Genomic DNA, 24872 nt, shown 5'->3' with positions numbered 1-24872 from the left:
CTTAGGGAACCTCATAGTATATGCTGCTTTCCTCTTACACAGCCTTGTGGGGTGCACCCTTACAAAACAGAGGGAAAGGGCCGGGAGCAGTGGCTTACGCCTGTAATCCCAGCACTTTGGGAGGCAGAGGTGGGTGGATCATGAGGTCAGAAGATTGAGACTATCCTGGCCAACATGGTGAAACCCTGTCTATACTAAAATACAAAAAATTAGCCGGGTGTGGTGGCATGCGCCTGTAGTCCCAGCTACTTGGGAGGCTGAGGCAGGGGGATTGCTTGAACCCAGGAGGTGGAGGTTGCAGTGAGCCGAGATTACACCACTGCACTCCAGCCTGGCGACAGAGCAAGACTCCATCTCAAAAAATAAAAATAAAAATAAAAATAAATAAATAAATACATACATAAATAAATAAAACAAAACAGGAGGAAAGTCAACAGTCAACTGGACCTACATGCCGGGCTCAGAGAGGCTCAAAGAGCTGGAAGCCTTCCCCCAACATAGGAGACCAGGAAGAGCTAACATCCAGAGAGGGAGGAAATAAGGCCAGCAAGACACATGCTTGCCAAGTCTTATCTCATCTCTAATTCAAATGTCACCTCACCACCCAGTTGAAAGTAACTTCCAGTCACATACCATCACATCACCCTGTTTTAATTATCCTGCGTTGCTTGGATTGCTTTCTGACATTGCTCTTGTTTATTTGTGCATGCATTTTATTATCTGAATTTAACCCCACTGCACCATGAAAGCACTCACTGCTGTATCGCCAGTGCTTTGCACAGAGCACATGCATAGTAGGCACTCATTGGCTAGCTCTTGGATCGATACAAGAAGTGAGAGCACCATCACCTTCCTTGCCCCTGATATGGTCTGGATCACTGTCCCCACCCAAATCTCATGTTAAAATGTAATCCCCAGGCTGGAGGTGGGACCTGATGGGAGGTGACTGGATCATGGGGGTGCTTTCTTATGGTTTAACACCATGAGAAATGATGATAGCAAGTTCTCCTAAGACCTGGTTGTTTAAAAGTGGGTAGCACCTCTCCCTGTCTCTCTTTTTCCTGCTCTGGCCACATAGGACAAGGCTGCTTTCCCTTTGCCTTCTGCCATGATGGCAAGTTTCCTGAGGCACCCCGAGAAGTCGAGCAGATGCCAACATCATGCTTCTCGTACAGTCTGCAGAACTATGAGCCAATTAAACCTCTTTTCTTTACAAAGTACCCAGTTTCAGGGATTTCTTTATAGCCATGCAAGAATGAACTAATACACCCCCAAATCAGGACTCTGATCATGTCAACAGAGGGAAGCATCCGCCTGTTGAGCCTGTCAACCAAGGCACTCAACTCCACTTGTTCTGAGGAGCCGAAGCGTGGCCCAGGCAGAATTCCATGAAGGTAACATTACATTCTCATTAATGCTGTGTGACACAAATTTACTGATGCTCTTTCCCCCATGTTTACATCATGAATTGGTTCTCTGCAAAATGAACCACTGATTGATTCCCCGTCCTTCCCCCTCTCACGAAACATCTGCCTTGTGGTTTAATCAGGAAGGCCTGTGGGACTCTCCTATTTATCAAGAAAACAAATAGGCTCCTCCTTCTAACTAATAACAGATAAACAGGATGGAGGCACATCTATATATGCCAAGGCAACTTTGCCTAAGCAATTAGAACCTATGATCCTATTCCATGCCTCTGGCCCATTTTTTAAGAAAATAACAAACAAAATTAATCAGCTATACCTCAGTCTAATCACAACATAACATAAGACGTTGCAATTAATGGGCTGTAACTGGAAAATTATTGTAGAGCAAGGTAGGTTAATCTAGCATGTCGGTCACTCCTGGATCCAACTCATCTGTTTGGTCAATGTCCAAATCCCTCCCTGACTCCTTCTCTGTAATTTCCCTTGCGGATACAGGCAATATAGTGGAAAAAAATCTCATAAATAATGTTCTCCCCAAAGGAGCTTACAGACAATGCTAAGATATTTAGGTGTCTTAAGATCACACTTGCTGGGCGCAGTGGCTCACACCTGTAATTCCAGCACTTTGGGAGGCCGAGGCAGACAGATCACGAAGTCAGGAGTTCGAGACCAGCCTGACCAACATGGTGAAACCTCATCTCTACTAAAAATACAAATATGAGCCCAGTGTAGTGGTGTACGCCTATAATTCCAGCTACTCAGGAGGCTGAGGCAGGAGAATTGCTTGAACCCAGGAGAGCCGAGATGGTGCCACTGCACTCCAGCCTGAGCCACAGAGCGAGACTCCATCTCAAAAAAAAATAAATAAATCCATAAAAAATCACACTCTTAGCACACACCCTTATGGAGACAGGATGAGAAATGGGTCTGTACCGGAAATTATAACCTTTACTTATCTCCTTCTTTCCCATTTCCACTATTCAGAGCTAAAAAGCCAGCCTCACTCTCAGAAATAAATCATCCAAATAACAATTGATTTCAACATTTCTATGTACATGTCTTGCCCAGTGAGTATTGGTATTTAGAAGGATGATCCTAAGGACCCACCAGATCGTTAGTCATCTATGACTTAATTATGTTCAGAATGTCCAATTTACCAAGGCAGTCAATGTTCTAGGAAGGTCCTATTTTTTTCTGATATATTTTAGAAAGATTTTTCAGAAAGCCCTGAACAAAGAAAGGAACTCAGGTTAATCATGAATGAACTGGAAAATCAAAATAGCTGTTGTGCCCAGTTCACCTGGGCATTATTGCTCAAAGAAGTTGGTGCTTGTTTATGTAGCATTCTGCATCTGTTCTGTGTGTATGCAGGAGTCAGACAGATAGGGAGAGATGAGGAGAGACAGAGGTGAACATCCATCTTCCCAAAAGCTTCCTCAAGGCACACAATGTCCTTTGTCGGCTTCGGATTTCTGCATGAAGCCCAGAACACAGCTCTGCAGGAGAGCCACACTCCACCCTGAGCTTCTGACCAGCCTTATTTCCAAGGTTACGTTTTCGTGGGTGGGGAACACGGTAATGAGAAGAGGGTGCACACTCACCGTGAAGACCACCTTCAGGTTGTTGAGCATCTCAATCTCCTTAGGGAAGCCCCGGCTGCCCCATCGCACTAGGTAGTTCTCACTGTGGGAAGAAGAGTGGCAGCCTGTTACTGACAGGGGACCTGGCATCCATTTAATAAAAACATTCACCAAGCATCTACTATGTGCCCAACACATTACTGGCTGCTGGGTGTAGGCAGCTGTTTAAGATAGAAATGGTCCTTCCCTCCGAGAGATCACAGTTGTGTTGAGAGACAGACATTAGACGGGCAAGAGCAAAGAACTATTAACATATGTGTATTTCCCACTTCTGTCCCTCTCCCATCTGCTAAGCAAATTCTGGCACAGCTGTCTAATATTTTTGAAGAGCATCTGCATACTGATAGAGGTTACTGAGAATGGCAGAGATGACAGGGGAAAGGACTTTAGTATATTTTATTGGACATTAAGAATATATTTACCCTTTCCGGCCCATTCCCCATTCAACACTGAGTAAAGATCTGAATTACTTTAAGTTACCCTTTGAATGTAGAGCTGTTTCCTTGAGTGGAATGTCATACTGTGATGGGTCATATAGGGTCTCAGCCATTATCTAAGATACAATTAAATAACTGTTTAAATGCCATTGTGACACTATTTATATAAAATTGTGCTACAAGCTAAGAACCCTGAATCTAAAAATCCAAAATATGAAATGCTCCCAAACCTGAAAATTTTTAAGTGTCAACATGATGCTCAAAGGAAATGTTCATCAGAACATTTTAGATTTCAGACTTTTGGATTAGAGATGCTCTACTGGTAGGTATATATAATGCAAATATTCCAAAATCCAAGAGAAAATCTGAAATCCAAAACACTTCTGGTCCCAAGCATTTTAAATAAGGAATAGTCAGCCTGTATAAAGGAAAAGTTCAGGATGTTGTATTAATGTATATCAAATGGACCTGACCTAGTGGGTGGTCAAGGAAGTCTTTGCTGAGGAAATGACATGAAATAAAGTTGGTCAGGAAAAGAAGGTAGGAAAGGGAAATGTTTCAGGCAAAGTCAACATAAGTAAAGGCCATGAGTCAAGAAGGAGCTGGATGCATCTAAGAAACAGATTCAAGGGGGCTGGGCGCAGTGACTCATGCCTGTAATCCCAGCACTTTGCGAGGCCAAGGTGGGCAGATCATCTGAGGTCAGGAGTTCGAGACCAGCCTGGGCAACATGGTGAAACCCCATCTCTACTAAAAATATTTAAAAAGTAGCCAGGTGTGGCAGTACACACCTGTAGTCCCAGCTACTAGGGTGGCTGAGGCAGGAGAATCACTTGAACCTGGAAGGCGGAGGTTGCAGTGAGCAGAGGTTGTGCCACTGCACTCCAGCCTGGGTAAAAAGGGAGACCCCCATCTCAAAAAAATAAATAAAAACAAACAGATTCAAGGGAAAGTTACAAGAGAAAAATTAGAGGGAGATGCTAGATCACATAGGCTTTGTAGGTCATTCAAGGATTTTGTCTTGATGCTGAGAGTAATGGAAACCCATTGGAGGGTTTTATGAGGAGCAGCTACATGGTTCTGACATACGATTCTTTACCATCTCACATCTCCTAGCAGCCATCATGCTGGTCAGTCCCATCACTCCAGGAAGACAGAGAAGTCTAGCACTTATTTAAGTTAGAAGAAGCTTAATATAGTTTGCTGAGTTGAGTCATCAGACTTTCCATGCCATCTAGGAGCATATAGTCAGTGCTAAATAAGTGCCCATTACTTTGAATTAAAAACAAGATTTTTTAAAAATTTAAAACTCAAGTTAGCCTAAGAAGGCATAAAAGAATTCAGCAAAATTAAAGGGACGTGACTTCCTTTTAGAGCTTTTTTTTTTTCTCTCTAATGTCTGGTTCCTCTCTCTCCAGTCACCCCTAAAAGGTTAATGAGAGCAAACTGAGCAGAGTTCAAGCAGGCAGTGGGGCCAATAGCAAAAATGAACATAGTCCCAGATTAACCAATGCTTAAAACTCAATCAAGTTAAGTGGATCTTTTCATCTTTTGTGTTTTTTTCAGTAAGATCTAAAAATTGTAGTGGAGTTTGCAGTAAACTAACCAGGAATGCTCCATCCAAAATTTTTTTTTTTTTTAATTATTTCTCGTTGGTAATTTCTGTACTGTTGTTAGTGAAATGCTTAGACACATTCCAGTAACTTCCATCATATGTAGGCAAGCCCCTCAGTGACCCAGCTTGCTATATCTAAACAGCAAGCATCAGCAATTTTCTTCCAGGAGAAGCACAATCATAAAAATCATAAATAAGGACAGCAATCTGGAGGGCTGAGCTGGCCCCATCCGTCCTCACCCAGGAAGATCTAGGTGGTAGAATCTGAAGGCTACGGCACCAAGACAGGTAAGACCTCCTCCAAATGACACCCTCCTCGGAGGAACAAGGAGTACTATTCCAACTCCTCATCACACAATTTTTGGGCATAAGACTTACTACTAGACTGATACCTGAACTGCTTCTCTTTTGTCCTGTAAAAATTTACATTAAATTTCCCAAACAGGATCCCTTCAGGGATCTACTGGGGACCTGACCATGATTCAGTCCAACACTGAAACATCGATCCCAGCTATATTCTCCCCAGTCCACATCTGGGCCACACTGAAGATGTCTTAACATGCCTGTTTTTCACTGTATGTCGACCCTGGCCAGAGCAGGCAGGAGCCCAGATTTCTTGCTTAGGGGAAGAGCAGCTCTTCATAGTGAGACTGACATTGGGAGTGTTCCCAGATTCCCCTCCCCACCTCCTGCATTGTGCCTCTTCTCTTTTTCCTTTGCTTTCTCCTCTTTATGCGATTGCTGGTTTCTACCCGCTTTGTCCTCCTCCCTCTGCTCATCCCCACTCTCCCAGGGCTGGCTCTCATCTCCAGCACTCTCAGAGATGTCACTCAGGCACACCCCATTGAGCATGGCATGCCAGGTGGCACGGCAGGGAGCACAGCTGCCACCTTGCTGATTCATGGCCTCCCTCCACAGAGATGGTCCAGCCATCCATCACTGAGATGGGGCCAGCCAACGACACTCCCTCGTCAATGTGGCAGGCAGTAAGCACTTTTAGGATCTGCTTGTGAGCACTTTCAGATCTGTTGTGTGTCATAGGCCCCATACTATTCCCTCTCAGTTGCTTCCAAGGCTCCTGAAACTGCAACCAGTGAGCCTTTCAGGAACCTTGGGAGTAACTGAAAGGAAACAGCAAGGGGCCTCTGCCTCTGACACCCAAAGCAATTCAAGGTGGGCCTAAGGGACCAGGGACACTCATTCTCAGTGTCCACGAAGGCTAAGCCAGGTGAATTGGGCTGAATCTTTAAGGTTAGGGACTTTGGTGCATAATAAATACCTTTCCACCATAATGGTACTGAAACCCTGGTGAAAACGGTTTAGAATACTTGACACAATTCATTCCTTGGTGACAGACTTAAGTGGGAAATAGCTTGTCTTTGGAGTCAGATGGGCCTGTGTATAAATCCCAGCTCTGCTCTTTACAAATATTTGCGACTTTGGGCAAGTTGCTTGACTTCCCTGAGCCTCATTTTCTCATCCTAATGACACGGAACCGTGAGGATTAGATGGGACAATGTACAGACCCCAGCACATTCTTCTGAGATGGACAGCCCCTCCAGTTTTATGCATGTCTCCAAGAGGCTGCTGTTTACTGAAGCACCACTATTCACCAGGCATGGTGTATTCATTCATTTCATCATCATAGCAACAAGCCAGGAAGACATCAACAAGCCAGGAAGACAAAAGCAGAGAGATCATGTTCTAGCTCCTTTCTAATGTGTGTCTCTACAAAAAAATTAAAAATTAGCCAGGCGTGGTGGCGCACGCCTGTATTCACAGTCAGTGGCCTCAAATATGAGACCATGTCTTGGTCTAAAACCCTAATGGAGGGGACAGGCAGTGGTTGCTTGAGAGGAAGGATGGTCTGAGCAGAGGCTAGGAGTCTGGCAGTGGGAGCTGGAGGAGCAGCAAAGTCTCTTCCCTGGAGATTCCCAAAAGTATTTTCCCTTCCTTGAGCCAAGGCACCCAGAAGTTCCCTCACTTCCTCCATTGCCAAGAACAACTTATTAAAGTAGTAATGATAACAGCCACTGCCCCTTGCAGTACAGGCACCATGTGCCAGGCCTTGTGCATCGCAACTCTTTCTCATTAAAGCCTGAAGGAAATGACCCTGTGAGGTCAGCACTCACATTGTGCAGATGGGAAACTCAGGCTTAAGAAATATTAACAACCTGCCCCACGTTAAGAAAGAGTAAAGGCTGGGGCCAAGATGTGAACCCAGACGAATCTCAGAGCCTATACCCTTAGCCTATTGCCGCTACAGAGGATTTGGAGCATTCATTTCTTAACTCCTATTCTGAAAGTAGATACTGGCAGGGAGCAGTGGCTGACACCTATAATCCCAGCACTTTGGGAAGCCAAGGTGGGGGGATCACTCGAAGCCAAGAGTTCGACACCAGACGGGACAATGCAGCAAGACCCTGCCTCTACAAAAAATTAAAAATTAACCGGGTGTGGTGGCGCATGCCTATAGTCCCAGATACTCAGGAGGCTGAGGTGGGAGAATCGTTTGAGCCTAGGAGTTCAAGGCTACAGTGAGCTGTGATCGCACCCATACACTCCAGCCTGGGCAGCAGAGTGAGACCCTGTCTCAAAACAAAAAAGCAGTAGACATTTTTATTCTAGCCAATGCTACTTGTCTGAATCTTATTATTTCTGACTGTTTTCTGATAATCAAAATCTATTTTACAAAACCCTACAACCATAAACTCCACTGTGGGAAAAAACTGGTGGTAAATAACACTTCCACTCAACTCCTACACCCTCCAAAGAAGTTATTTCCACGTTCTCACTAAGGCACAGTCTCTTTTCCAGGTGGAAATTGCTCCATAAGTGAGGATGGAAGGAAAAGATGCTCTGTGCACTGCTTCCCACAGTCAGAGAAGTAGGGCAACACTGGACATACCTACCTTATGACCGTTTGCTTGTTGGGGTCATAGAGAGACATGAAGAGCTCAGCATCTTCCCCAATTCTGCACACAAAGTTTCTCACAAACACATAGAGGCTATGGGTGGGGGATGAGGAGATCCGGGAATACATTCCATAATCTGGCTGGTCTTTTGACTGAAAGGCAGAAGGAAGAAGGAAAGAAGATAGAGAAAATTAGCCTGGCACCACTCAGAGCAACACAGAGATAGTCAAGGACATTGGGTTCAAGCCTGAAGTGTTGGACATTCCACCCAGCTCTGCCATCAAAAGCTTCTGCAACTTGAATCAATTCACTTTGACTCTCTTGGCCTGTATTTTTCTATCTTGGGAAATGTCGCCACTGACCCAGACTTCCTCATAAAGTTAGTGTCATAAAAAGCAAAAACTATAAAAGAAAAATATTGCTTAAATGGATTTTATCAAAACTATAAACTTTTGCTCTTTGAAGGATGCAACAGCTAGGTGCAGATTTGGAGAAACTAGCAAAACATATCTGACAAAGAATTTGTATCTAGAATATACGAATGACTCTTACAACTAATTTTGAGGAAAATAACCCAATTTAAATGGGCAAAATGTTTGACCAGACACTTCCCAAGAGAAGGTACAAGTGGAAATGACAGGAATCACATGAAGAGATACTCAACATCACTGCACATCAGAAAAATGAAAATTAAAACTACAATGAGATACCACTACACAACCGCTAGTATGCCTAAGTTAAAAAGTCTGATAATATCAAGTGTTGACAAGGATGTAGAGCAACTAAAACTCTCATATATTGCTGGTAGAAATGCAAAATTGGGCTGGTGTGGTGGCTCACACCCGTAATCTCAGTACTTTGGAAGGCTGAGATGGGCTGATCATTTGAGTCCAGGAGTTCAAGATCAGCCTGGGCAACACAGTGAAAGCCCATCTCTACAGAAAATAAAAAAGGTTAGCCAGGCATGTTGATATGCACCTGTGATCCCAGCTACTTGGGAGCCTGAGGTGGAACAATCACCTGAGCCCAGGGGGTCAAGGCTGCAGTGAGCCGTGATCACACCACTACACTCCAGCCTGGGTGATAGAGTGAGACCCTGTCTCAAAAAAACAAAAAAACAAAAACAAAAAATTGTACAGCCATTTCAAGAAATAGCATGGCAATACCTTAAAAAGTTATATATACACTTATCATATGATCCAGCAATCCCACTGCTAAGTATTGCCCAAAAGGAATCAAAACATGTCCAAATAAGGATTTGTTTCCCAATGTTCATGGTTGCATTAGTATAATAGCTCTGAACTGAAAACTTACCCAAATGCCCAATAATTGGTCAATGCTATATACCATTGGTAACTGGTCAGTGGTGTACTGACTCAGTAATAAAAGGACCAAAATGTTAATATGCACAACAACATAAACCTCAAAAACATCATGCTGAGTAAAAGTCAAACACAGAAAATTAATACTGCATGGATTCCATTTATATGAAACTCTAGAAAAGGCAAATCTACAGTGACAGGAAATTATAGGTTGCACGGGGTTTGGGGCTGGAGACGGAGCACAAAGAAACTTTTAGGATGATGGAACTGTTCTTTATCTTGATTGTCATGACGTTTATCCAACACAATATATTATTACGATTCATTAAAGCATAATTTAAAATGAGTGAAATGTACTGTATGAAAATTATATCTTAATAAATCTAAAAACACAATTGCTTTCAAATAATACAGAGCAGCTAAAATAAGTTTTTTAATAAAAATCAGACTGTTAACCTTTCCTTGAACTCTTTCACTGATTTCCCATCAGTGGGAATAACATCAAAACTCTTTTCCAAAACCCCTCAGGCCCTTCGAGATCTGGCTCCACCTACCTGCCTCTGCAAATCGTTGCCTGAACTCCCCCACTGTTCACCACACCTCATCCTTGTTTGGCTTTCCTACTCCTTCAATAGTCAGAATGCAGTCCTACCTCAGGGCCTTTGCACCTGCTGTGCCCTCTGCCTGGAACACCCTGTCCCAGATCATCCCAGGCCTGGTGCCTTCACATGATTCAGGTGTCAGCTCAAATGTCACTCTTGAGAGAGGGCTTTCATGGCCGTGCCTTTTAACATAGCTCCTGAGTCACTTTGATTCACATAACCCTGGTTCATTGCCTTTTATAAACTCATCTGGAATTAATATTTTCACTTATTTATTTAATTTTTTATCGCCTTTCTTCTATTCTCCCTTCTGGAAGCTACAAGTGCCAAGAGATCGAGAAATTTGCCTGGCATTTAACTACCTGTGAGATGGATGTTAAATGAATTACAGATGTGGGTACAAAACCACAGTTAAACACATGTGGCTGCTGATCATCTCAGGCCATAGACAGATCCCCTTGAATAATACACAGTCCGGTTCATTAGCCCATTGTTTTAAGTTTATGATGTGCTCAATGATTGGATCACTTGGCCAAAGCCTATTTAGTAAAGCTCACCATTTCTTCTTTGATACGCTCTGTGATTTTACCAGTTGCTTCCTCATGTGCATGGAACAAGCTGATGACGCTGGTATTATCGGGGTCCAAGATGTTTCCGTCTTCATCTCTGACAATCAAATCCAGCTCAAGGATTCTGTAAAGCAAAAACTGGAGGTGAACATAAATCAGGGGAGAACTTTAGGTCACTGGTGAGAAGCTTTTTACCAGAAAGTTCTACTGATTTCCGGGGATCATACAGTCGCAAAGAAGAGCTCTACCCTGATAGCCTGGGACACTGCTAGTGAGTGCATATTGGTACAGTAGACCCCCTTTGGAAGGTACTGTAGTAGTGTGCATTCATTTTTTTAAAAAGGTGTATTTTCCACGGTATTAAACTGAAACACCCAACACTTGAACTAGGATGTGTTGCAGCCTTGACTGCATCAGCAAATATTGAAAAAAAAAAAACAAAATGTCGGCTGGGCATGGCGACTCATGCCTGTAATCCCAACATTTTGGGAGGCCGAGGCGGGCGGATCACCTGAGGTCAGGAGTTCAAGACCAGCCTGGCCAAGATGGTGAAACCCCGTCTCTACTAAAAATACAAACATTAGCTGGGCATCATGGTGAGCTCCTGTAGTCCTAGCTACTCAGGAGGCTGAGACAGGAGAATTGCTTGAACCCGGGAGGCAGAAGTTGCAGTGAGCCGAGATTGCACCACTGCACTCCAGCCTGGGTGACAGAGTGAGACTCCATCTCACCAAAAAAAAAAAAAAAAGTCTAAAAGAGAAATGGCTAAATCAACAGTGACCTATCTATAATGGAATACCATATAGCAGAGCTTTTAAAATAGTATATAGTTTTACTATATTTAATAATATATTTCAGTGCAAAAATCAAGCATGGAAAGATGCATATAGTGTGCATACAATATTTATTTTTATAAATAAATAAATAATAAAACAAACAAAAAATAGGCCAGATATATTATCTGGGTGCATGTATAAAAGTAAGCTTATGTATGAAAGAAAGCTCTGAATGAAAAAAAGGACCAAACTACCAACACAAGTTATCCGTGGGACAGGTAGGGGCCTAGGGCTGGAGGAGTAAAGGGGTCAAAGGTTACATGTGCCTTGTCTCAATTTATTTAATTTTTTTTTAATGAGTCAGGGTCTTGCTCTGTCTTCCAGGCTAGGGTACAGTGGCGTGATCATAGCTTCCCATAGCCTCGAACTCTTGGGCTCAAGCAATCCTCCCACCTCAGCCTCCTGAGCAGCTGGGACTACAGGCGCATGCCACCATGCCCAGCTACTACCGTACCTAGCCTCTTTTAAAATATATACAAAGAGGAGGTATTTATATATTATTCAATAAAAATTTGAAAATAGCACTTGGGGAAAAACAGTCTCAGACATATTGACTGTTACCCACAGCTTGCTTTCAGCTATTTGACTTCCAGGCCACAAGCTTTTCCCTGTTTGGTACTGATTTGTTTCAATCACACCTGTCATCCTGACCAGCATCAGTGACACTAACAGCAGCAAACTCACACAGCACTTACAATAAGCTCACATAGGATAAGTGTTTTACATAAAATTAATCCATTTAATTCTCATAACAACCCTATGAAGGAGATATTATTAATAACCCCATTTTACAAATGAAGAAAAGACTGAGGACATGAGGACTAATTAATTTGCTCAAGGTCATATAGCTAGTGAACACTAAGAATACATTTCTGTCCACACTCACAACCTCTCTGGTATGCTTGCTATAATAGATAGGAGGAGCCTAGGAGCAATGTATGGGTTGCAGGGTGGGGTAGGGTATGTTTGCAGAAACTTTAACTTGAAACTGCTTTTGCACTTGATATTGAGATGAAGAGCCTCAGTTGTCCATACAAAGAAGATAACAGGAGGTGGGCTGATGGATTCTGAGAAGGCCAACTGTAGTCCTGCTTGGTTGCCACTACTAAGTACCAGATTCTGGAAGGGCAGCAAGACAAATGAAGGAGACTACGTCTTCATCTCTATCAGAGAATCGAATTGAGAGGCACATCTCTCATCTTGTCCAAATGTAGTCGGAAGGTAGCCAAGGTTCACCCATTTGTGCACATTCATTAGGAAATTAACTCCCAACTCAATATGACTCATAATGGTGCACAGCCATGCTGCCTAATGGCAATGCTAAGGGGGAAGAAACACATTCAGCTAATGCTTAGCAGAGGCTCTCCTGACCTTGGAAAAGATGGAGCATTGCCAATACATAATTTAATGCCAAGATCTCTCTGGCTGTTCTCCTCAATATGTATCGAAGTGGATTCAGTTCTAAAATACATGAATAAAACATTCTCCTAGGTCTGGCTATCTTGGGATGTGGAGAAGTCATTTGAGGATTCCTCAATCCTTGGACATCAAAATCACTTGGAACTTTGGGAGCTTCAGTAGGATTGACAGGACTCCTGTGACCTAGGGGCAGGAGAGGCTGTCCTCCACAGCCTCTGAATGCAGCCACCATGCATTTTGGGGAGCAGAACATTTAGGCATCCTCTCATCAGGATGTAACCCCACTGCTCTCATCTGTTCAAGGAAGTGATCAAATGAAGCCAAGATGAGGGTAGAGGGAAAAGCCCCCACTGTATGCGTATAAAATAAAATTTTAAAAAAAGGTAAACTCAGCTGGGCATGGTGACATGCACCTGTAGTCCCCGCTCCTCGGGAGGCTGAGGTGGGAGGAACACTTGAGCCCAGGAGATGGAGACTGTAGTAAGCTATGATTGTACCACTGCATATGCCACCTAAAAATCTGTGATGGCTCCCCACTGCTGTCTGGACAATCCAGACTCACTTGGCACTAAAATCCTCAAGGTTCCAGCCCCAGTCCACCCATGTCTTCCTCTCCGTGGTCACGTGAACCTTTCATCTCCCACATTCTTTCCCTCTGAGTTTCTCTTCTCCATTTCACCTAATAATTCCTGCTGGTCTAGTTAGATTCAGAGTGGTTGTCATCTCCACCCTGACTCCCACCCCCACATCCTCCAACCTTCTTGCCCATGCTTCCTGCACTCCTAATGTGTATGACTTCCGACTGAAAGTGGCTGTTTACTTCTCTGCCTCCCTTATTAACCCACATGGCTCTTGGAAGGCAGTAGAGTGCAGCAGTTAAGCACTTGAACTCTGCAGCCACATTATCAGTTCAAATTCCACTGCATCTTGAGCAAAATCACCTGCTGTTCAAAAGACCACCGGGATGGCTAAATAGTAGAAAGTGTAACCAAGGAGCTCAGCTTCAAAATGCGTTTTAAAACTTTTTTCTTGGCCAGGCTCGGTGGCTCACACCTGTAATCCTAGCACTTTGGGAGGCCGAGGTGGGTGGATCACAAGGTCAGGAGTTCGAGACCAGCCTGGCCAATGTGGTGAAACCCCGTCTCTACTAAAAATACACAAATTAGCCAGGCGTGGCAGCATGCGCCTGTAGTCCCAGCTACTTGGGAGGCTGAGGCAGAAGAATCACTTGAACCCGGGAGGTGGAGGTTGCAGTGAGCTGAGATCATGCCACCGCACTCCAACCTGGGCAATAGATCGAGACTCTGTCTCAAAAAAAAAACAAAACAAAACTCAAGATGTAGCCTTGAGAAAAACTGTAGAAACCTTTTTTTCCTTAGTCTTAACATATACCCTTGAAACCTACTTTGAAGTTCCATTCCCTTCCCTCTTCTACCATATACGCTCTTACTCCATGCACATTTACTTAACTCTATGCTTGTTAAGAAATTCCAGGGGCTAATTGAAAACAAACCAGGCATGAGGGTGCAGCTACAGAATTCTCCCCCACTTAAAGACTGCCTCAAGATGGATCGACAGGCTGGCCACTGTCAAGATGGCACCAGCCTGTTCTCCAGACCAGCATCAGGCCTAGACACATAGCCCCTGCACCCTGCACAGCCCCTGCATGCCTCCCACATCCAGCTTCCCTTTCTGAAACCCTTGCCCTCAGCCCAGAGTCTTGAAGTGGTTTCTAGAGGGGTGAGCCTGTATGTTTCCCCATGACTAGCTTTGGAAATAAAGTCACTTTCCTTACAATGCACTTTGACCCTGTTACTGGCTTTGCAAGCAGCGGGCAACAGAGCCTGCGCTTCATTACGAAAGGAGAACCTTACTGGTGACATTGGTTTGCAAACTTTGAAGAGAAAGGAGAACCCTACTAGTGACATCGGTTTGCAAACTTTGAAGAGACAGTCTCTGGTATGTGTGGAAGGTGCCCTTTCTTTGAAGAGGGGAAGGATGTGTTGGGTTTTATGCCTCACAGAGCCAACATCATACAGAGTCAGCAGGTTTGGGGAAAAAATTAATGTATTTATGGAGACAAGAGCATACACTATGGGTAAACGTGTATGTAACATACAGCCCGTGTTCACTTTGGGGTGGGGTTTATTATTAAAATGAGGTGAAACTTGGCACTTTACATCAAAAGGTGAACTACTGGACACAGTTTGTGGACAGCCTTAAGCTAGCTGAAACTGGCTTAAGGTTTGCAGTTCTCTATCAAAAAAGAATGTTTAGCAGGCCAGTCCTCTGTCCACTTAGAGTTATAGTGGTGTGGATGTAAATCAGAGTTAGGAGGGGTCTGATAATCTGCCTGATGGCTCCTATTGTTAGGGAGTTTGGCAAGAGGGTGTTTTTCTCGTAGCTGTAGGAATTTAGGGAGTTGCCAAGCCAGCTCCCCTGAACGCTCAACCCGACCCATAGGTAGCTGTTGTTTCCTGAACCTTAGGGTCCATCTTAGTTGACAAAGAGGCATCTAGGTTGGTTTCTCAGATCACACACCTAATCGCTCTTGAGCCTCACTTTCCCCACCTGAGAAACAGGATGAGAATAGTGCCTATCTCATAAAGTTGTTGTGAGACTTCACAGAGTTAATACCTGGAAAGGGCTTTAAGCCGTGCCTCCGGAAATGAGTGAGCACTCTGGAAGTTATCATTATTTCTCATTGCTTGCTTTTTGATTGTTGCTAAAAACAGAGGCTGTATTTTGTATGTGTCTGTACCCCATACTCTTGGGGCCTACCAGGTGTGTAAAGAAAGTTTGATATCTGAATGAAGTAATGGAATGAGAGAAGAAACAAGCACATTCTGACCATTCCTCCAAGGTTCAGTTCCACTTTGTGCCACCCCCACCCACTCTCCCAGCTGCTGGAGGTTGGAGGTAGGCAGTCCCAGGCTGATCCTGACACTCGGCCCAGACGGTGGGCCTCCTGGATTTGGGGAAGCTGCCCATCCCATACCAGAGCTCAGAGCATCCGAACTATCAGGCCAGTGATAAGATGCCCAACTCTCTTGCCTGCAGCTGAAGTAGTCAGGTAAATAAGGGGGCCCCTGAGCTTGCGGTCTCAGCCTGTGCCACAGGGCATCTCTCACTTCCCCAGAGGAAGCTGACAGAACTAAAAGCACGGGGCTAGGTCAGAGGATGCTGCAGAGGGGCTAGTTTAGGGAGGACCCTCTTTCTTCTTTTTCTCCCATCACCACCATTCACCCACTCTCTCAGTTATCACTCACTGAGCACCTACTATGTGCACACCTTGTTCCAAGCACAGGCATAGAGGTGATTTAGACAGTCAACATCCTATAGGAGCTCCCACAACAGGAGGGAAGCCGGGCCAAAAAGGAGGCAATTACTACTCAGGGCCTTCAAGAGCACCTACCCCAGCCCAAGGAGGGTAGTGGAAAATCAGGGAAGGCTTCCTGTGAGTGGCGACCACTTTTTCCATTCCTGGTCCTTCTTCTCAGGAGCCCCCATTAAGAAAACAACATTTGAAGGTCGTAGATGTCATTGTAAAGCAGCCCTCAATTCCCATACACTCAGCTGCAATTGTTCTCAGCTAAAGACACCATGGAACCAACGGCAGTAGCAGCTGCATGGCAAACCCTTCCTGTCACTTTAGGATGATGTGCTTTATAAGCAGATTTGGACACGCTTGCCAGATGCCAACAGAGGCACTGGCAGAGGGACTGTGTTCCTGGATCAGCTGTGAGTTGGAGCCACTGACTTTCCTCTCAGAATCCTCCTCCTAGTGCTTATGGCAGGACAAGAAAGCCTGGCCTGACTGCTGGGGAAACTTCTTTTTATTCCCGTTAAATGGGCTTTTTACTTCCCCCTCAGGCCCTGTGTTCCAGCCTTCAGACCTGCTTTGCAGTTCCTTGAGTATGCCATGCTCTCTCATGAGCCCCTGACCCTCCTTCTTGTTTTGAGCCTCCTTAATATCCCTTTATCCTTCAAACTTCAGTTCAGGGGTCACCTCCTTCAGGAAGTCTTCCTTGACTTCCTTCTCTAAGGTTCATTAAAAGTAACTCTTGCTTCCTGAGCTATCGAACTTATCACAGTACATATCAGCAGTTTACTTGTGGCTTACTCCTAATTGGAACTGTGACCCTTGAGTGGACAGGGACTTTTATTTCTACAGCCCCAATACCTAGCAGGAAATCCAGCCAACTATAAGTGCTCAATACATGTTTGTGGTTGGAATGAATGAGCAAATGAACAGAATGTTTGGAGGCCATTCAAAAGATCAGGAGGGAGGGGAGGTCCTTATAGTTCCCAAATGCTATCCAAGTAGCAGAGTGGTGAGGCCCATGGACCCTGGAGTCAGACTGCCTGGGTCTAAATTCAGGTTCTGTCATTTACTAGCTGTGCAACTCTGGACAAGTTACCTACCCTACTGAAAACCCTCAGTTTCTTCATCTGAAAAAAATGGGGATAATAAAACTGCATGCCCCATAGAGTTATTATGAGAATTAAATGAGACAATGCCTGTAAAACACTTAGCAGCAAGCCTGGTGTACAACGAGCTCTGATTAAGAGTTACTTATAATGTTATTATCAGTGGGTTGTCCCACCTCAAATAATTGGCTCATTTTCTCCTTAACTCGATAGCATTCAAATCCCAACCAATTTTTACTTCTCTTCCCTTTTGAGGAAACATTTTTGTAATTGTGCATTTGAGTTAGCTGATGGTGTGTGGGTTGGATACTTTAGGATGGGGGAAGAGACATTAAGTCTCACACTGGGATTTAAGGGAGAATTTTGCAAATGCAGGGATAAAACGACAACTAAGCTGAAAGTGAACCAGCATGACTGTGCTCCCTAGTCCATCGGAAGTAGGTTAAATGAGTGTCCTAAATCTCTCAGCCTGGTAATAACACCGTGTAAGCACGAGCCTTCTCTCCACCTGCGTGTCCCTCGGTCCCCCGGGGGTGGTAACAACAGCACACAAGCACAGCCATTGGTCACAACCTTCTCCCAAACAGAAAGTGACAAACTTGCATCTAAAAATGAAACCAAGGTTCTGGGGAGAGAGAAAGGGAAGAGAGAGGATGGCTGGGGGAAGAAAGCCTCTTTACAGAGGAAAGAGAGGTTACTTGTTGCCATAGTCAATTTTGGACGTGACTTTCTGCTTCAGTTCCTTCAGCTCGTCCTTGGGCAAGGTTCCTGAGAGAAGCTGGGACCTCCACTCCATCAGATCGTACATCATGGACTGCACCTGCAGAAAACGCTCCTTTTTGCTGGCCTAGGAGACAAGAAACAACCCGTAATCGCCTGCGTTAAGGGGCCTGACCATCTATTTGGCAGGCTGTGCCAAAGTCAGGCGAGTGTGGTCAAGGGCCGTGGCCTGAGGCTCTCTCCCAGCCCTACCCACTACAAAGTGATTAGGTGGGGGTCCTAGTCGTTGAAATATTTATTCCCCGTGGGTCACAGGGATTTCCCAAAAGCAAAAATAAAAAGCTCAATCACTTCTTGGTTAAGGAATGAGTGATTTCTGACTTTATCCAAAAAGATATTTATTGAACAGGAATGCTACGAACATCTGCCCTAATGGAGGTCCCAAAGCTCAGGCCCTTTGAGGCTGGGAGCCAGGGCCATTTCTCTGATGATAAAGGACTGCTTCTAGGGCAGCATTCCCCAAAGTGTGGCATGTGTACCACCTATGGAAAGCAAGATGGCTCTTCGTGGTACAAAGATACAAGGTCAAACAACATGGACCCCTAGGGTGATTCTCTTCCACTCTGTTTCCTTCCTTCTGTGTAAGGGAAAGAGAAAGCTGCAGTTTTATAGTAATATGTCTCTAACACCTCCCACACATTGTTAATGTCTTTTTTAACAAAGAGAGAGAAAAGGTCTTGGACTCAGAGCTTTTGACAGGTACAATAGCAAGTATGTTCCAGAGGCTGAGACGGGAGGATCGCTTGAGCCCAGGAGTTTAGAACTCCAGTGAGCTATGATGGCCCCACTGCACTCCGGCCTGGGTGACAGAGCGAGACCCTGTCTCCAAAATTTTTTTTAATAAAAATAATGTCATCTTGTTTTCATTGTATTTAGTTGAATAACGTTCTTCTAATTGTGCCAAGTACTTTTGTCTTTCCATTTGGGGAAGTGAAGGTGGTATAATAAAAAAATATATTATACATATATATACACACACACATATATATACTTGGTCTTTGTCCTTGGTTCTTGAAGCAGTGCTCCTAAAACTCTTGCAATATCCAGAGTGATAAGAATATATTTTCTTATTCCTAACAATAGCCTTTCAATGATACCTGAGTTTATGCTAATGAGGTGACTCTAGGAGGGCCCCTAGATAGCTTCAGGATGAGGGGCTGGTTGCAGAGGAACCAACCAGGAACCCAACCCCCAACCACATGACTACAGGGCTGGAACTTAACAGCCCCATTCCCCTCCACCTGCCCCACCCCAACCTCTGGGAGGGGAGGGAGACTGAGGATTGAGCTCAAGCACCAATAGCCAATAATTTAATCAATTATGCCTGTGTAATGAAACTCTGATTAAAACTCTTGGTGAATAATGTTTGAGTGGCTTCCCAGAAGGTGAACACATCAATGTGCTGGGAGGGTGGTGCATCGAGAGAGGACATGGAAGCTCTGTGGCCCTCTAAGCCTTGCCCTGTGTCTGTCTTCCACGAGGCTGTTCTTGAATTACATCATTTATAATAAAACCGTAATCATATGTATAGCACTTTCCTGAGTTCTCTGAGTTGTTCTAACAAATTATGAAACCTGAAGTGGGAAAAGGGAGTGCCCAGGCAGGGAGGGGTAGTGAGAATCCCTGAATTTATAGCCAAGTCCAACAGAACTTCAGGTAGCCTGGGCACCCAGGACTTGTGACTGGCATCTAAAGTGAGGGCTATCTTGTGGGATTGAGGCTTTAAACAATGGAGTCTGGCGCTAACCCTGGGTAGTCAGAGTTGAACTGAATTGTGGGGCATCTAGTTGGAGACGGGGAATCGAGAACTGCTGGAATGATGCAGCATGCTATCTCATTCTTTATGTCTATAGATTCAAGTTTACTGAAAAGAGATCCAATACAGGTGTTAAGTAAATGTTACACAGGTTGTATGCAGATATGGCAAGAATCAGGAATGTGATACTGAAGTACTAGATGTTTAAGGACCTCCTGACTAGAGCAAATGGACTTACTATTCAAAGATTTCCTAAGGGAAAATGCCAAGCTTCAATGGTACATGTCATTGTGATGTTTTAAAACAGCTAATGGGCTGGGCACAGTGGCTCATGCCTGTAATCTCAGCACTTTGGGAGGCCGAGGTGGGTGGAACACCTGAGGTCAGGAATTCAAGGCCAGCCTGACCAACATGGTGAAACCGTATCTCTACTAAAAATACTCCATCTTAAAAAAAAAAAAAAAGAAAAAGAAAAAAGGTCGAGAGTAGTGGAGATGAACAAAAAATTGCTTTAGCCAAAGGATGCTATTTGCCCCCTAAACTTTTCTAAAGCAAATAATTTGAGTGTGCCAATTATGTCTTCATAATGGACATTATGAAATGTCCACATGGGAGTCAACATTTAAGACCATGAAAGGTAAGTCTACAAATCCTGTGCATTCACCAGCATGTGTGCACGGTGCCATAATAAGCATGCAGTAAGCCTTGGTTGACATTTTCACTCTCAGCTTAATGGTTTGCTTAGCTAATTGCTTTCATTAGGAGCTTGAGAGCATCAAAGGAGGATTTAAAATTAGATTTGCTTCCAAACAGGGAAAACAAATGCAAAAATATGTTCTTTGTTTTTCCAGAGTCAAAACTTCTTCATAGATCTGAGGACAATAGCCATTGGTTAATTAAAGTATAAGAACAGTATTTCTCAAGGTGTTATCAGCAGACTAGCAAATCAAATCCGAGTTTACTAAAAATGCAGATTATTAAACCCCTTGGGAGGAAGCTTTATTTTTAACAGTTCTCAAGGTGATTCTTATGCATGCTCAACTTTGACAACTTCTGTACTAAACACCTAAGGTTCACAGCAGACACCACTGATTATGGTTCTGTCACTAGCTAGCTCTGTGACTTTGAGAAAGTCCCTGATCCTCTCTAGGCCTTGATGTCCTCATATGTTAACAGTGTGCGCTCTGCTATGTCACCAAAGCCACCTCCACCTGCCTGACTCAATGCTAAACTGAAAACTGGAACCAAACTGAAGACTGCAAGAAGCTTCCATCTCAGGGAGCAATTCTGAGTCTCACCACATAGAGTTGTTTCCAGATGCTTCCCCATTCCCAAAGTGTCGTTGTCACTTCTTGTGCCAGAGGAATTTCTGCAGGGATGATGTTCTCAGTATTTCTATTTAAGGTGGGAGAAAAAGTGGTGTGAAATTGAGACCCAGGTGCTGACCAGATAAAACACGAACAAATTTGCATTAAGCTGCAGCTGCGAAGAGGGCCCTTCCTGACATTAGACTAAAATGCCTCCAATAGCCACACCAATTACGTTATGCAAATACAAGGGACTTGCTTTGTTATGTCCTCCTTTGCTAGGTTGGGCTCATTATTTAGGATTAATCTACTTTAATACAGTTCTAAGGTAGCCGCCAGCAAAAAGTTTGATTCCCCAAACTAATACCCCCTCAGAGTCAGATCTGAACATGAATCAACTTGGATCAGATCTCCCATTGAGGGAGAGAAAAGAGATCCACAAATACACACAGGCACAAGGAAGATAAGCTGAGCACCCCTCAGATCTGCCAAGTCAGATTCTCAAAATAAACAGGACAGAGATATCCATGAGCCACTGGAGGGTCAAGTGTGGTGAAGAATGGCAAATACCTTCTTTTCTCAACTGTCACTTCCTTGATGTGGATAAATGACTTAGGAAAAATGCCCTGTTGGAAACAAAACAAAATGAAATAAAAAGATATATCACCGCAGAAATGAATGACCCTAGGTCTCTATAATTTTTTTCCAAAAGCTACTGGTTTATAAAATCCTCAGACTTTAAAGGAATAAACCCAGAGCCAGATAGAGCAGGGGCTGGATTCTAAATCTACTTATTTAGATCTGGCTTTCCCTCCAGTTCTCCATCAGTTGCTCCAGATCCCACAATAACCCTAGGTCTCACAATAGCCCTAGATCCCAAGGGATGCTCCAACCCATTATGGCCACTCATCCTACAGGTGGGCTATAAGACAGTATCATTTGAAAGACAACCGAAACCACTCACTGACTTTAAGCAAGACCAGGAGCTCTGCTTCTCCCGTCACCTGCCCAATTCCGGAAAGCAGTCACCCTTCACGGTCAGGAACAACCGGAAGGTCAGAAATAACTGGTCCTGAAGCAACAACGTTCCTAGGTGCATTTGGGCTAGTTTGATTTGAGACCTATTCTGCCTGCATTTATTCCATTGTTCTTTGAGAAAGCAGAGTAGGGGCATCCCTCCCAACACAGCATGTCAGAGAAGAAGGAAGAAGCTTCTATCATTTCCTTGCTCCATACATTTGGCTCAGTTAACAAGGTAAGTTTATCAATTACTTGGAAATACCTTCCTTCATAAATGCAACCAATGTACATACTGGGGACATCTGGTCACTGTGCTAGATGCTGTGAGAGAAAATGAGGCAAGCAAAGCAAGCATCTGCTCGCATGGAGACGACAGTGAAACATGAGGTTAGAACAAGAGAACCCCTCGAAGGTAGAAACCAGGCCTGTTCTTTCTGTGTTGACCTGGATGTACGGATGAGGAGATGACTGAATGTCGCAAACAACTCTAAAGGAAGGCAGTAGAATAAATTTCAAATTTATCAAGGCACAACCCCCCAGAGACTCGAGGGAGGGATAAATCAAGTGAGTGGCATTTAGGGAAATGTTGCAGGGAGAAGATGGCACCAGAGATGAACCTTAAAGAGTGAGGGAAACGGGAGGGAGCTGAGGCACAGCAAGTGCCAAGGCACAGAGGTCAGAGAGCACAGGGCACAGGAGGGAGGGTTGGGTTCCCTTTGCTGAGGAACAATGGTGGGAGAGACCTGCTCAGATGGGCTAGTAGGGCCATATGAAGACATCCAGTACTGACCCAAATAAAAACCAGGTGACCTTACCTGTAACATTTTGTGCTTTATGAGGTATCCCCTATACCAGTCTGCAAAGAGAAAACAAAGAAACAGGTCCCTCATTTATTACAAGTTTGTTGTTTTTCTGTTTTGTTTTGTTTTTAACTAGTAAAACTACTGCAAATTGCTTTAGACCTTGGGTAGAGATCAAACTCTGGAAGCTCATAGTCTTTGAAATCTGTTGAATTGGTTGCCACATCTCAAAATACATCTAAAAGTAAACTTCATATAAAGGTGCTCCTGATTTTGAAAAATCAGGAGCTCTAGTTGTGCTGGCCAGTGCTCCCAACCAGCTGGGAGGAGAAGAGCAGCAGGGCCCTCCAGACAGAGCATCTGCCTCCAGTCCACCAGCCTCAATGCAGTCCCTCCCTCGTGTCCATTGCCTTCCTGGGCCCTGTGATCATCTGCATGTTTTCAATTCCTGCCTTCAGGACATAGAAATGCTCCTGGATTTGGGCAAACATCCTAAAATAACACTGACAGTTCTAACAGCAGCAAATGGTGTCTAAAATGTGATTTACAAAAGTTAGTCATTACAAAACAGGTACGTTTAGGGACAGATAAAGGGACAGGGATTTTAAAAGATCTTGCCTTTGCGGGAATATTAAAAAATGTTTCAATGAACAGAAATCCAAATTACACACAGTCAGACAAAATACGCCCGGGTACAGCAAGTCCTGATGACCATAATGAGTCCACTGGCCTTTGAAATGATTTGAACACAGCCAAGGAGTGGCATTTGTCATCTCTGTAAATAAAACGCGTCTGTCGGGAGCCTCATTAGCAGACCCTCATTACTGGGCTGACAGATTGTTGATGAAATATGTTCCCAACAGACATACAAGCAAGCCCCAAAACAAACAACTTAAAATGCAAAGTCACCCTTCATAGTCATGAGTCAGCCTGACGGCCAGGTCCTAAAGGAAACTCTAAAGCAACAGGCGGCCATGAGTGACAGAAAGTGAGAGGAAGGAGAAAAAGAGAAAGGAAGGAGAGAGGAAAAACAGAAAGGAAGAAAGGGAGGTTAGAAAGAGAATCTCAGGTGGGAAATAAAAATACCATTCTAAGCACTCTTTGCATATTAAGCCCTTCAATATTTGTAACAACCGTATGAGGTATGAACTGTAATTATCCTTTTTTACAAATGAGTGGCCTACCTGAGGCACAGAGAAGTTAAGTGACTTTCCAAGGATCACACAGCTAGTAGAGGTTGCAGTGTCAGGTTTTGAACATAAGCAACGATCACGCTATGCTTCCTATATTATGAGGGAATGATTTGATGGTTACCTAATATTAATATTTCCAGCTTCTCAGTGTCTGAATCTCCAAAACTAAATCTCCACTAAGTTACTTTCCACCTGAATACTTTCAGTGATGGAAGATGTTCTGCTTCATGAAGCATCACATTCTATTTTCCGTAGCCTATGATTATTTGTCAACAACTATTGAAAAATAATCCATAATTAACAATACTGCTTATACTTTCTAAGTGCTTCCTATGTGCTGGTAACTCTGTTGACATTTTTTGTTTTGTTTTGTCAAATTATAAATTAATCTTTACAACAATCCTATTAAGTAGATACTATTACGGCTTCAGTTCTGCAAATGAAAATAGACAGGCACAGAGATTAAGCAGCTTGCTGATGGTCACACAGTCAGTGGGTGATGCAGCTGAGATTTACACTCAAGCAACACCCTGCTGCACTGTGATACAACAGCCTCCTTTATTTGCCCCTTTTCACCAACTAGATAGAAATGCAATTTTGTTATATTATTATTACCTGTCTTTCACTGGTCAACTGCAACATGCAAAGCTGTATGCTAAATGTTGTACAGGCATTCTCTCATTTAATCCTCAGAGCAACACTGTGAGCTAAGTATTATCATTCCCATTGTGTAGATGAGAAAACTGATATTCAAGTAAATTGATGGGCTGGGCCAAGATCATACAACCGAGGTTCAAACTCAA

General features: G+C 43.8%; 1 protein-coding gene across 5 annotated transcripts in view; it reads right to left on the bottom strand.

Annotated features, from left to right (window-relative positions):
• DOCK2 (dedicator of cytokinesis 2) overlaps positions 1-24872 on the bottom strand; it is a 436348-nt gene that overhangs the window by 381841 nt on the left and 29635 nt on the right. For all 5 annotated transcript variants that reach the window (XM_045395044.3, XM_045395045.3, XM_045395046.3 and 2 more), the window contains exons 3-9: positions 22892-22932; positions 21627-21682; positions 21048-21144; positions 17912-18060; positions 10516-10651; positions 8032-8186; positions 3029-3110 (exon numbers count right to left, since the gene is read on the bottom strand). In XM_045395044.3, coding sequence (XP_045250979.1) covers positions 3029-3110; positions 8032-8186; positions 10516-10651; positions 17912-18060; positions 21048-21144; positions 21627-21682; positions 22892-22932 — 716 coding nt within the window. The remainder of the gene's footprint in view (positions 1-3028; positions 3111-8031; positions 8187-10515; positions 10652-17911; positions 18061-21047; positions 21145-21626; positions 21683-22891; positions 22933-24872) is intronic.

The sequence above is a fragment of the Macaca fascicularis genome, chromosome 6, assembly GCF_037993035.2.
Source record: "Macaca fascicularis isolate 582-1 chromosome 6, T2T-MFA8v1.1".
Classification (NCBI taxonomy): Eukaryota; Metazoa; Chordata; class Mammalia; order Primates; family Cercopithecidae; genus Macaca; species Macaca fascicularis.
Note: the sequence above shows the minus strand (reverse complement) of the source record. Positions and strands in the feature narration are given on the sequence as shown.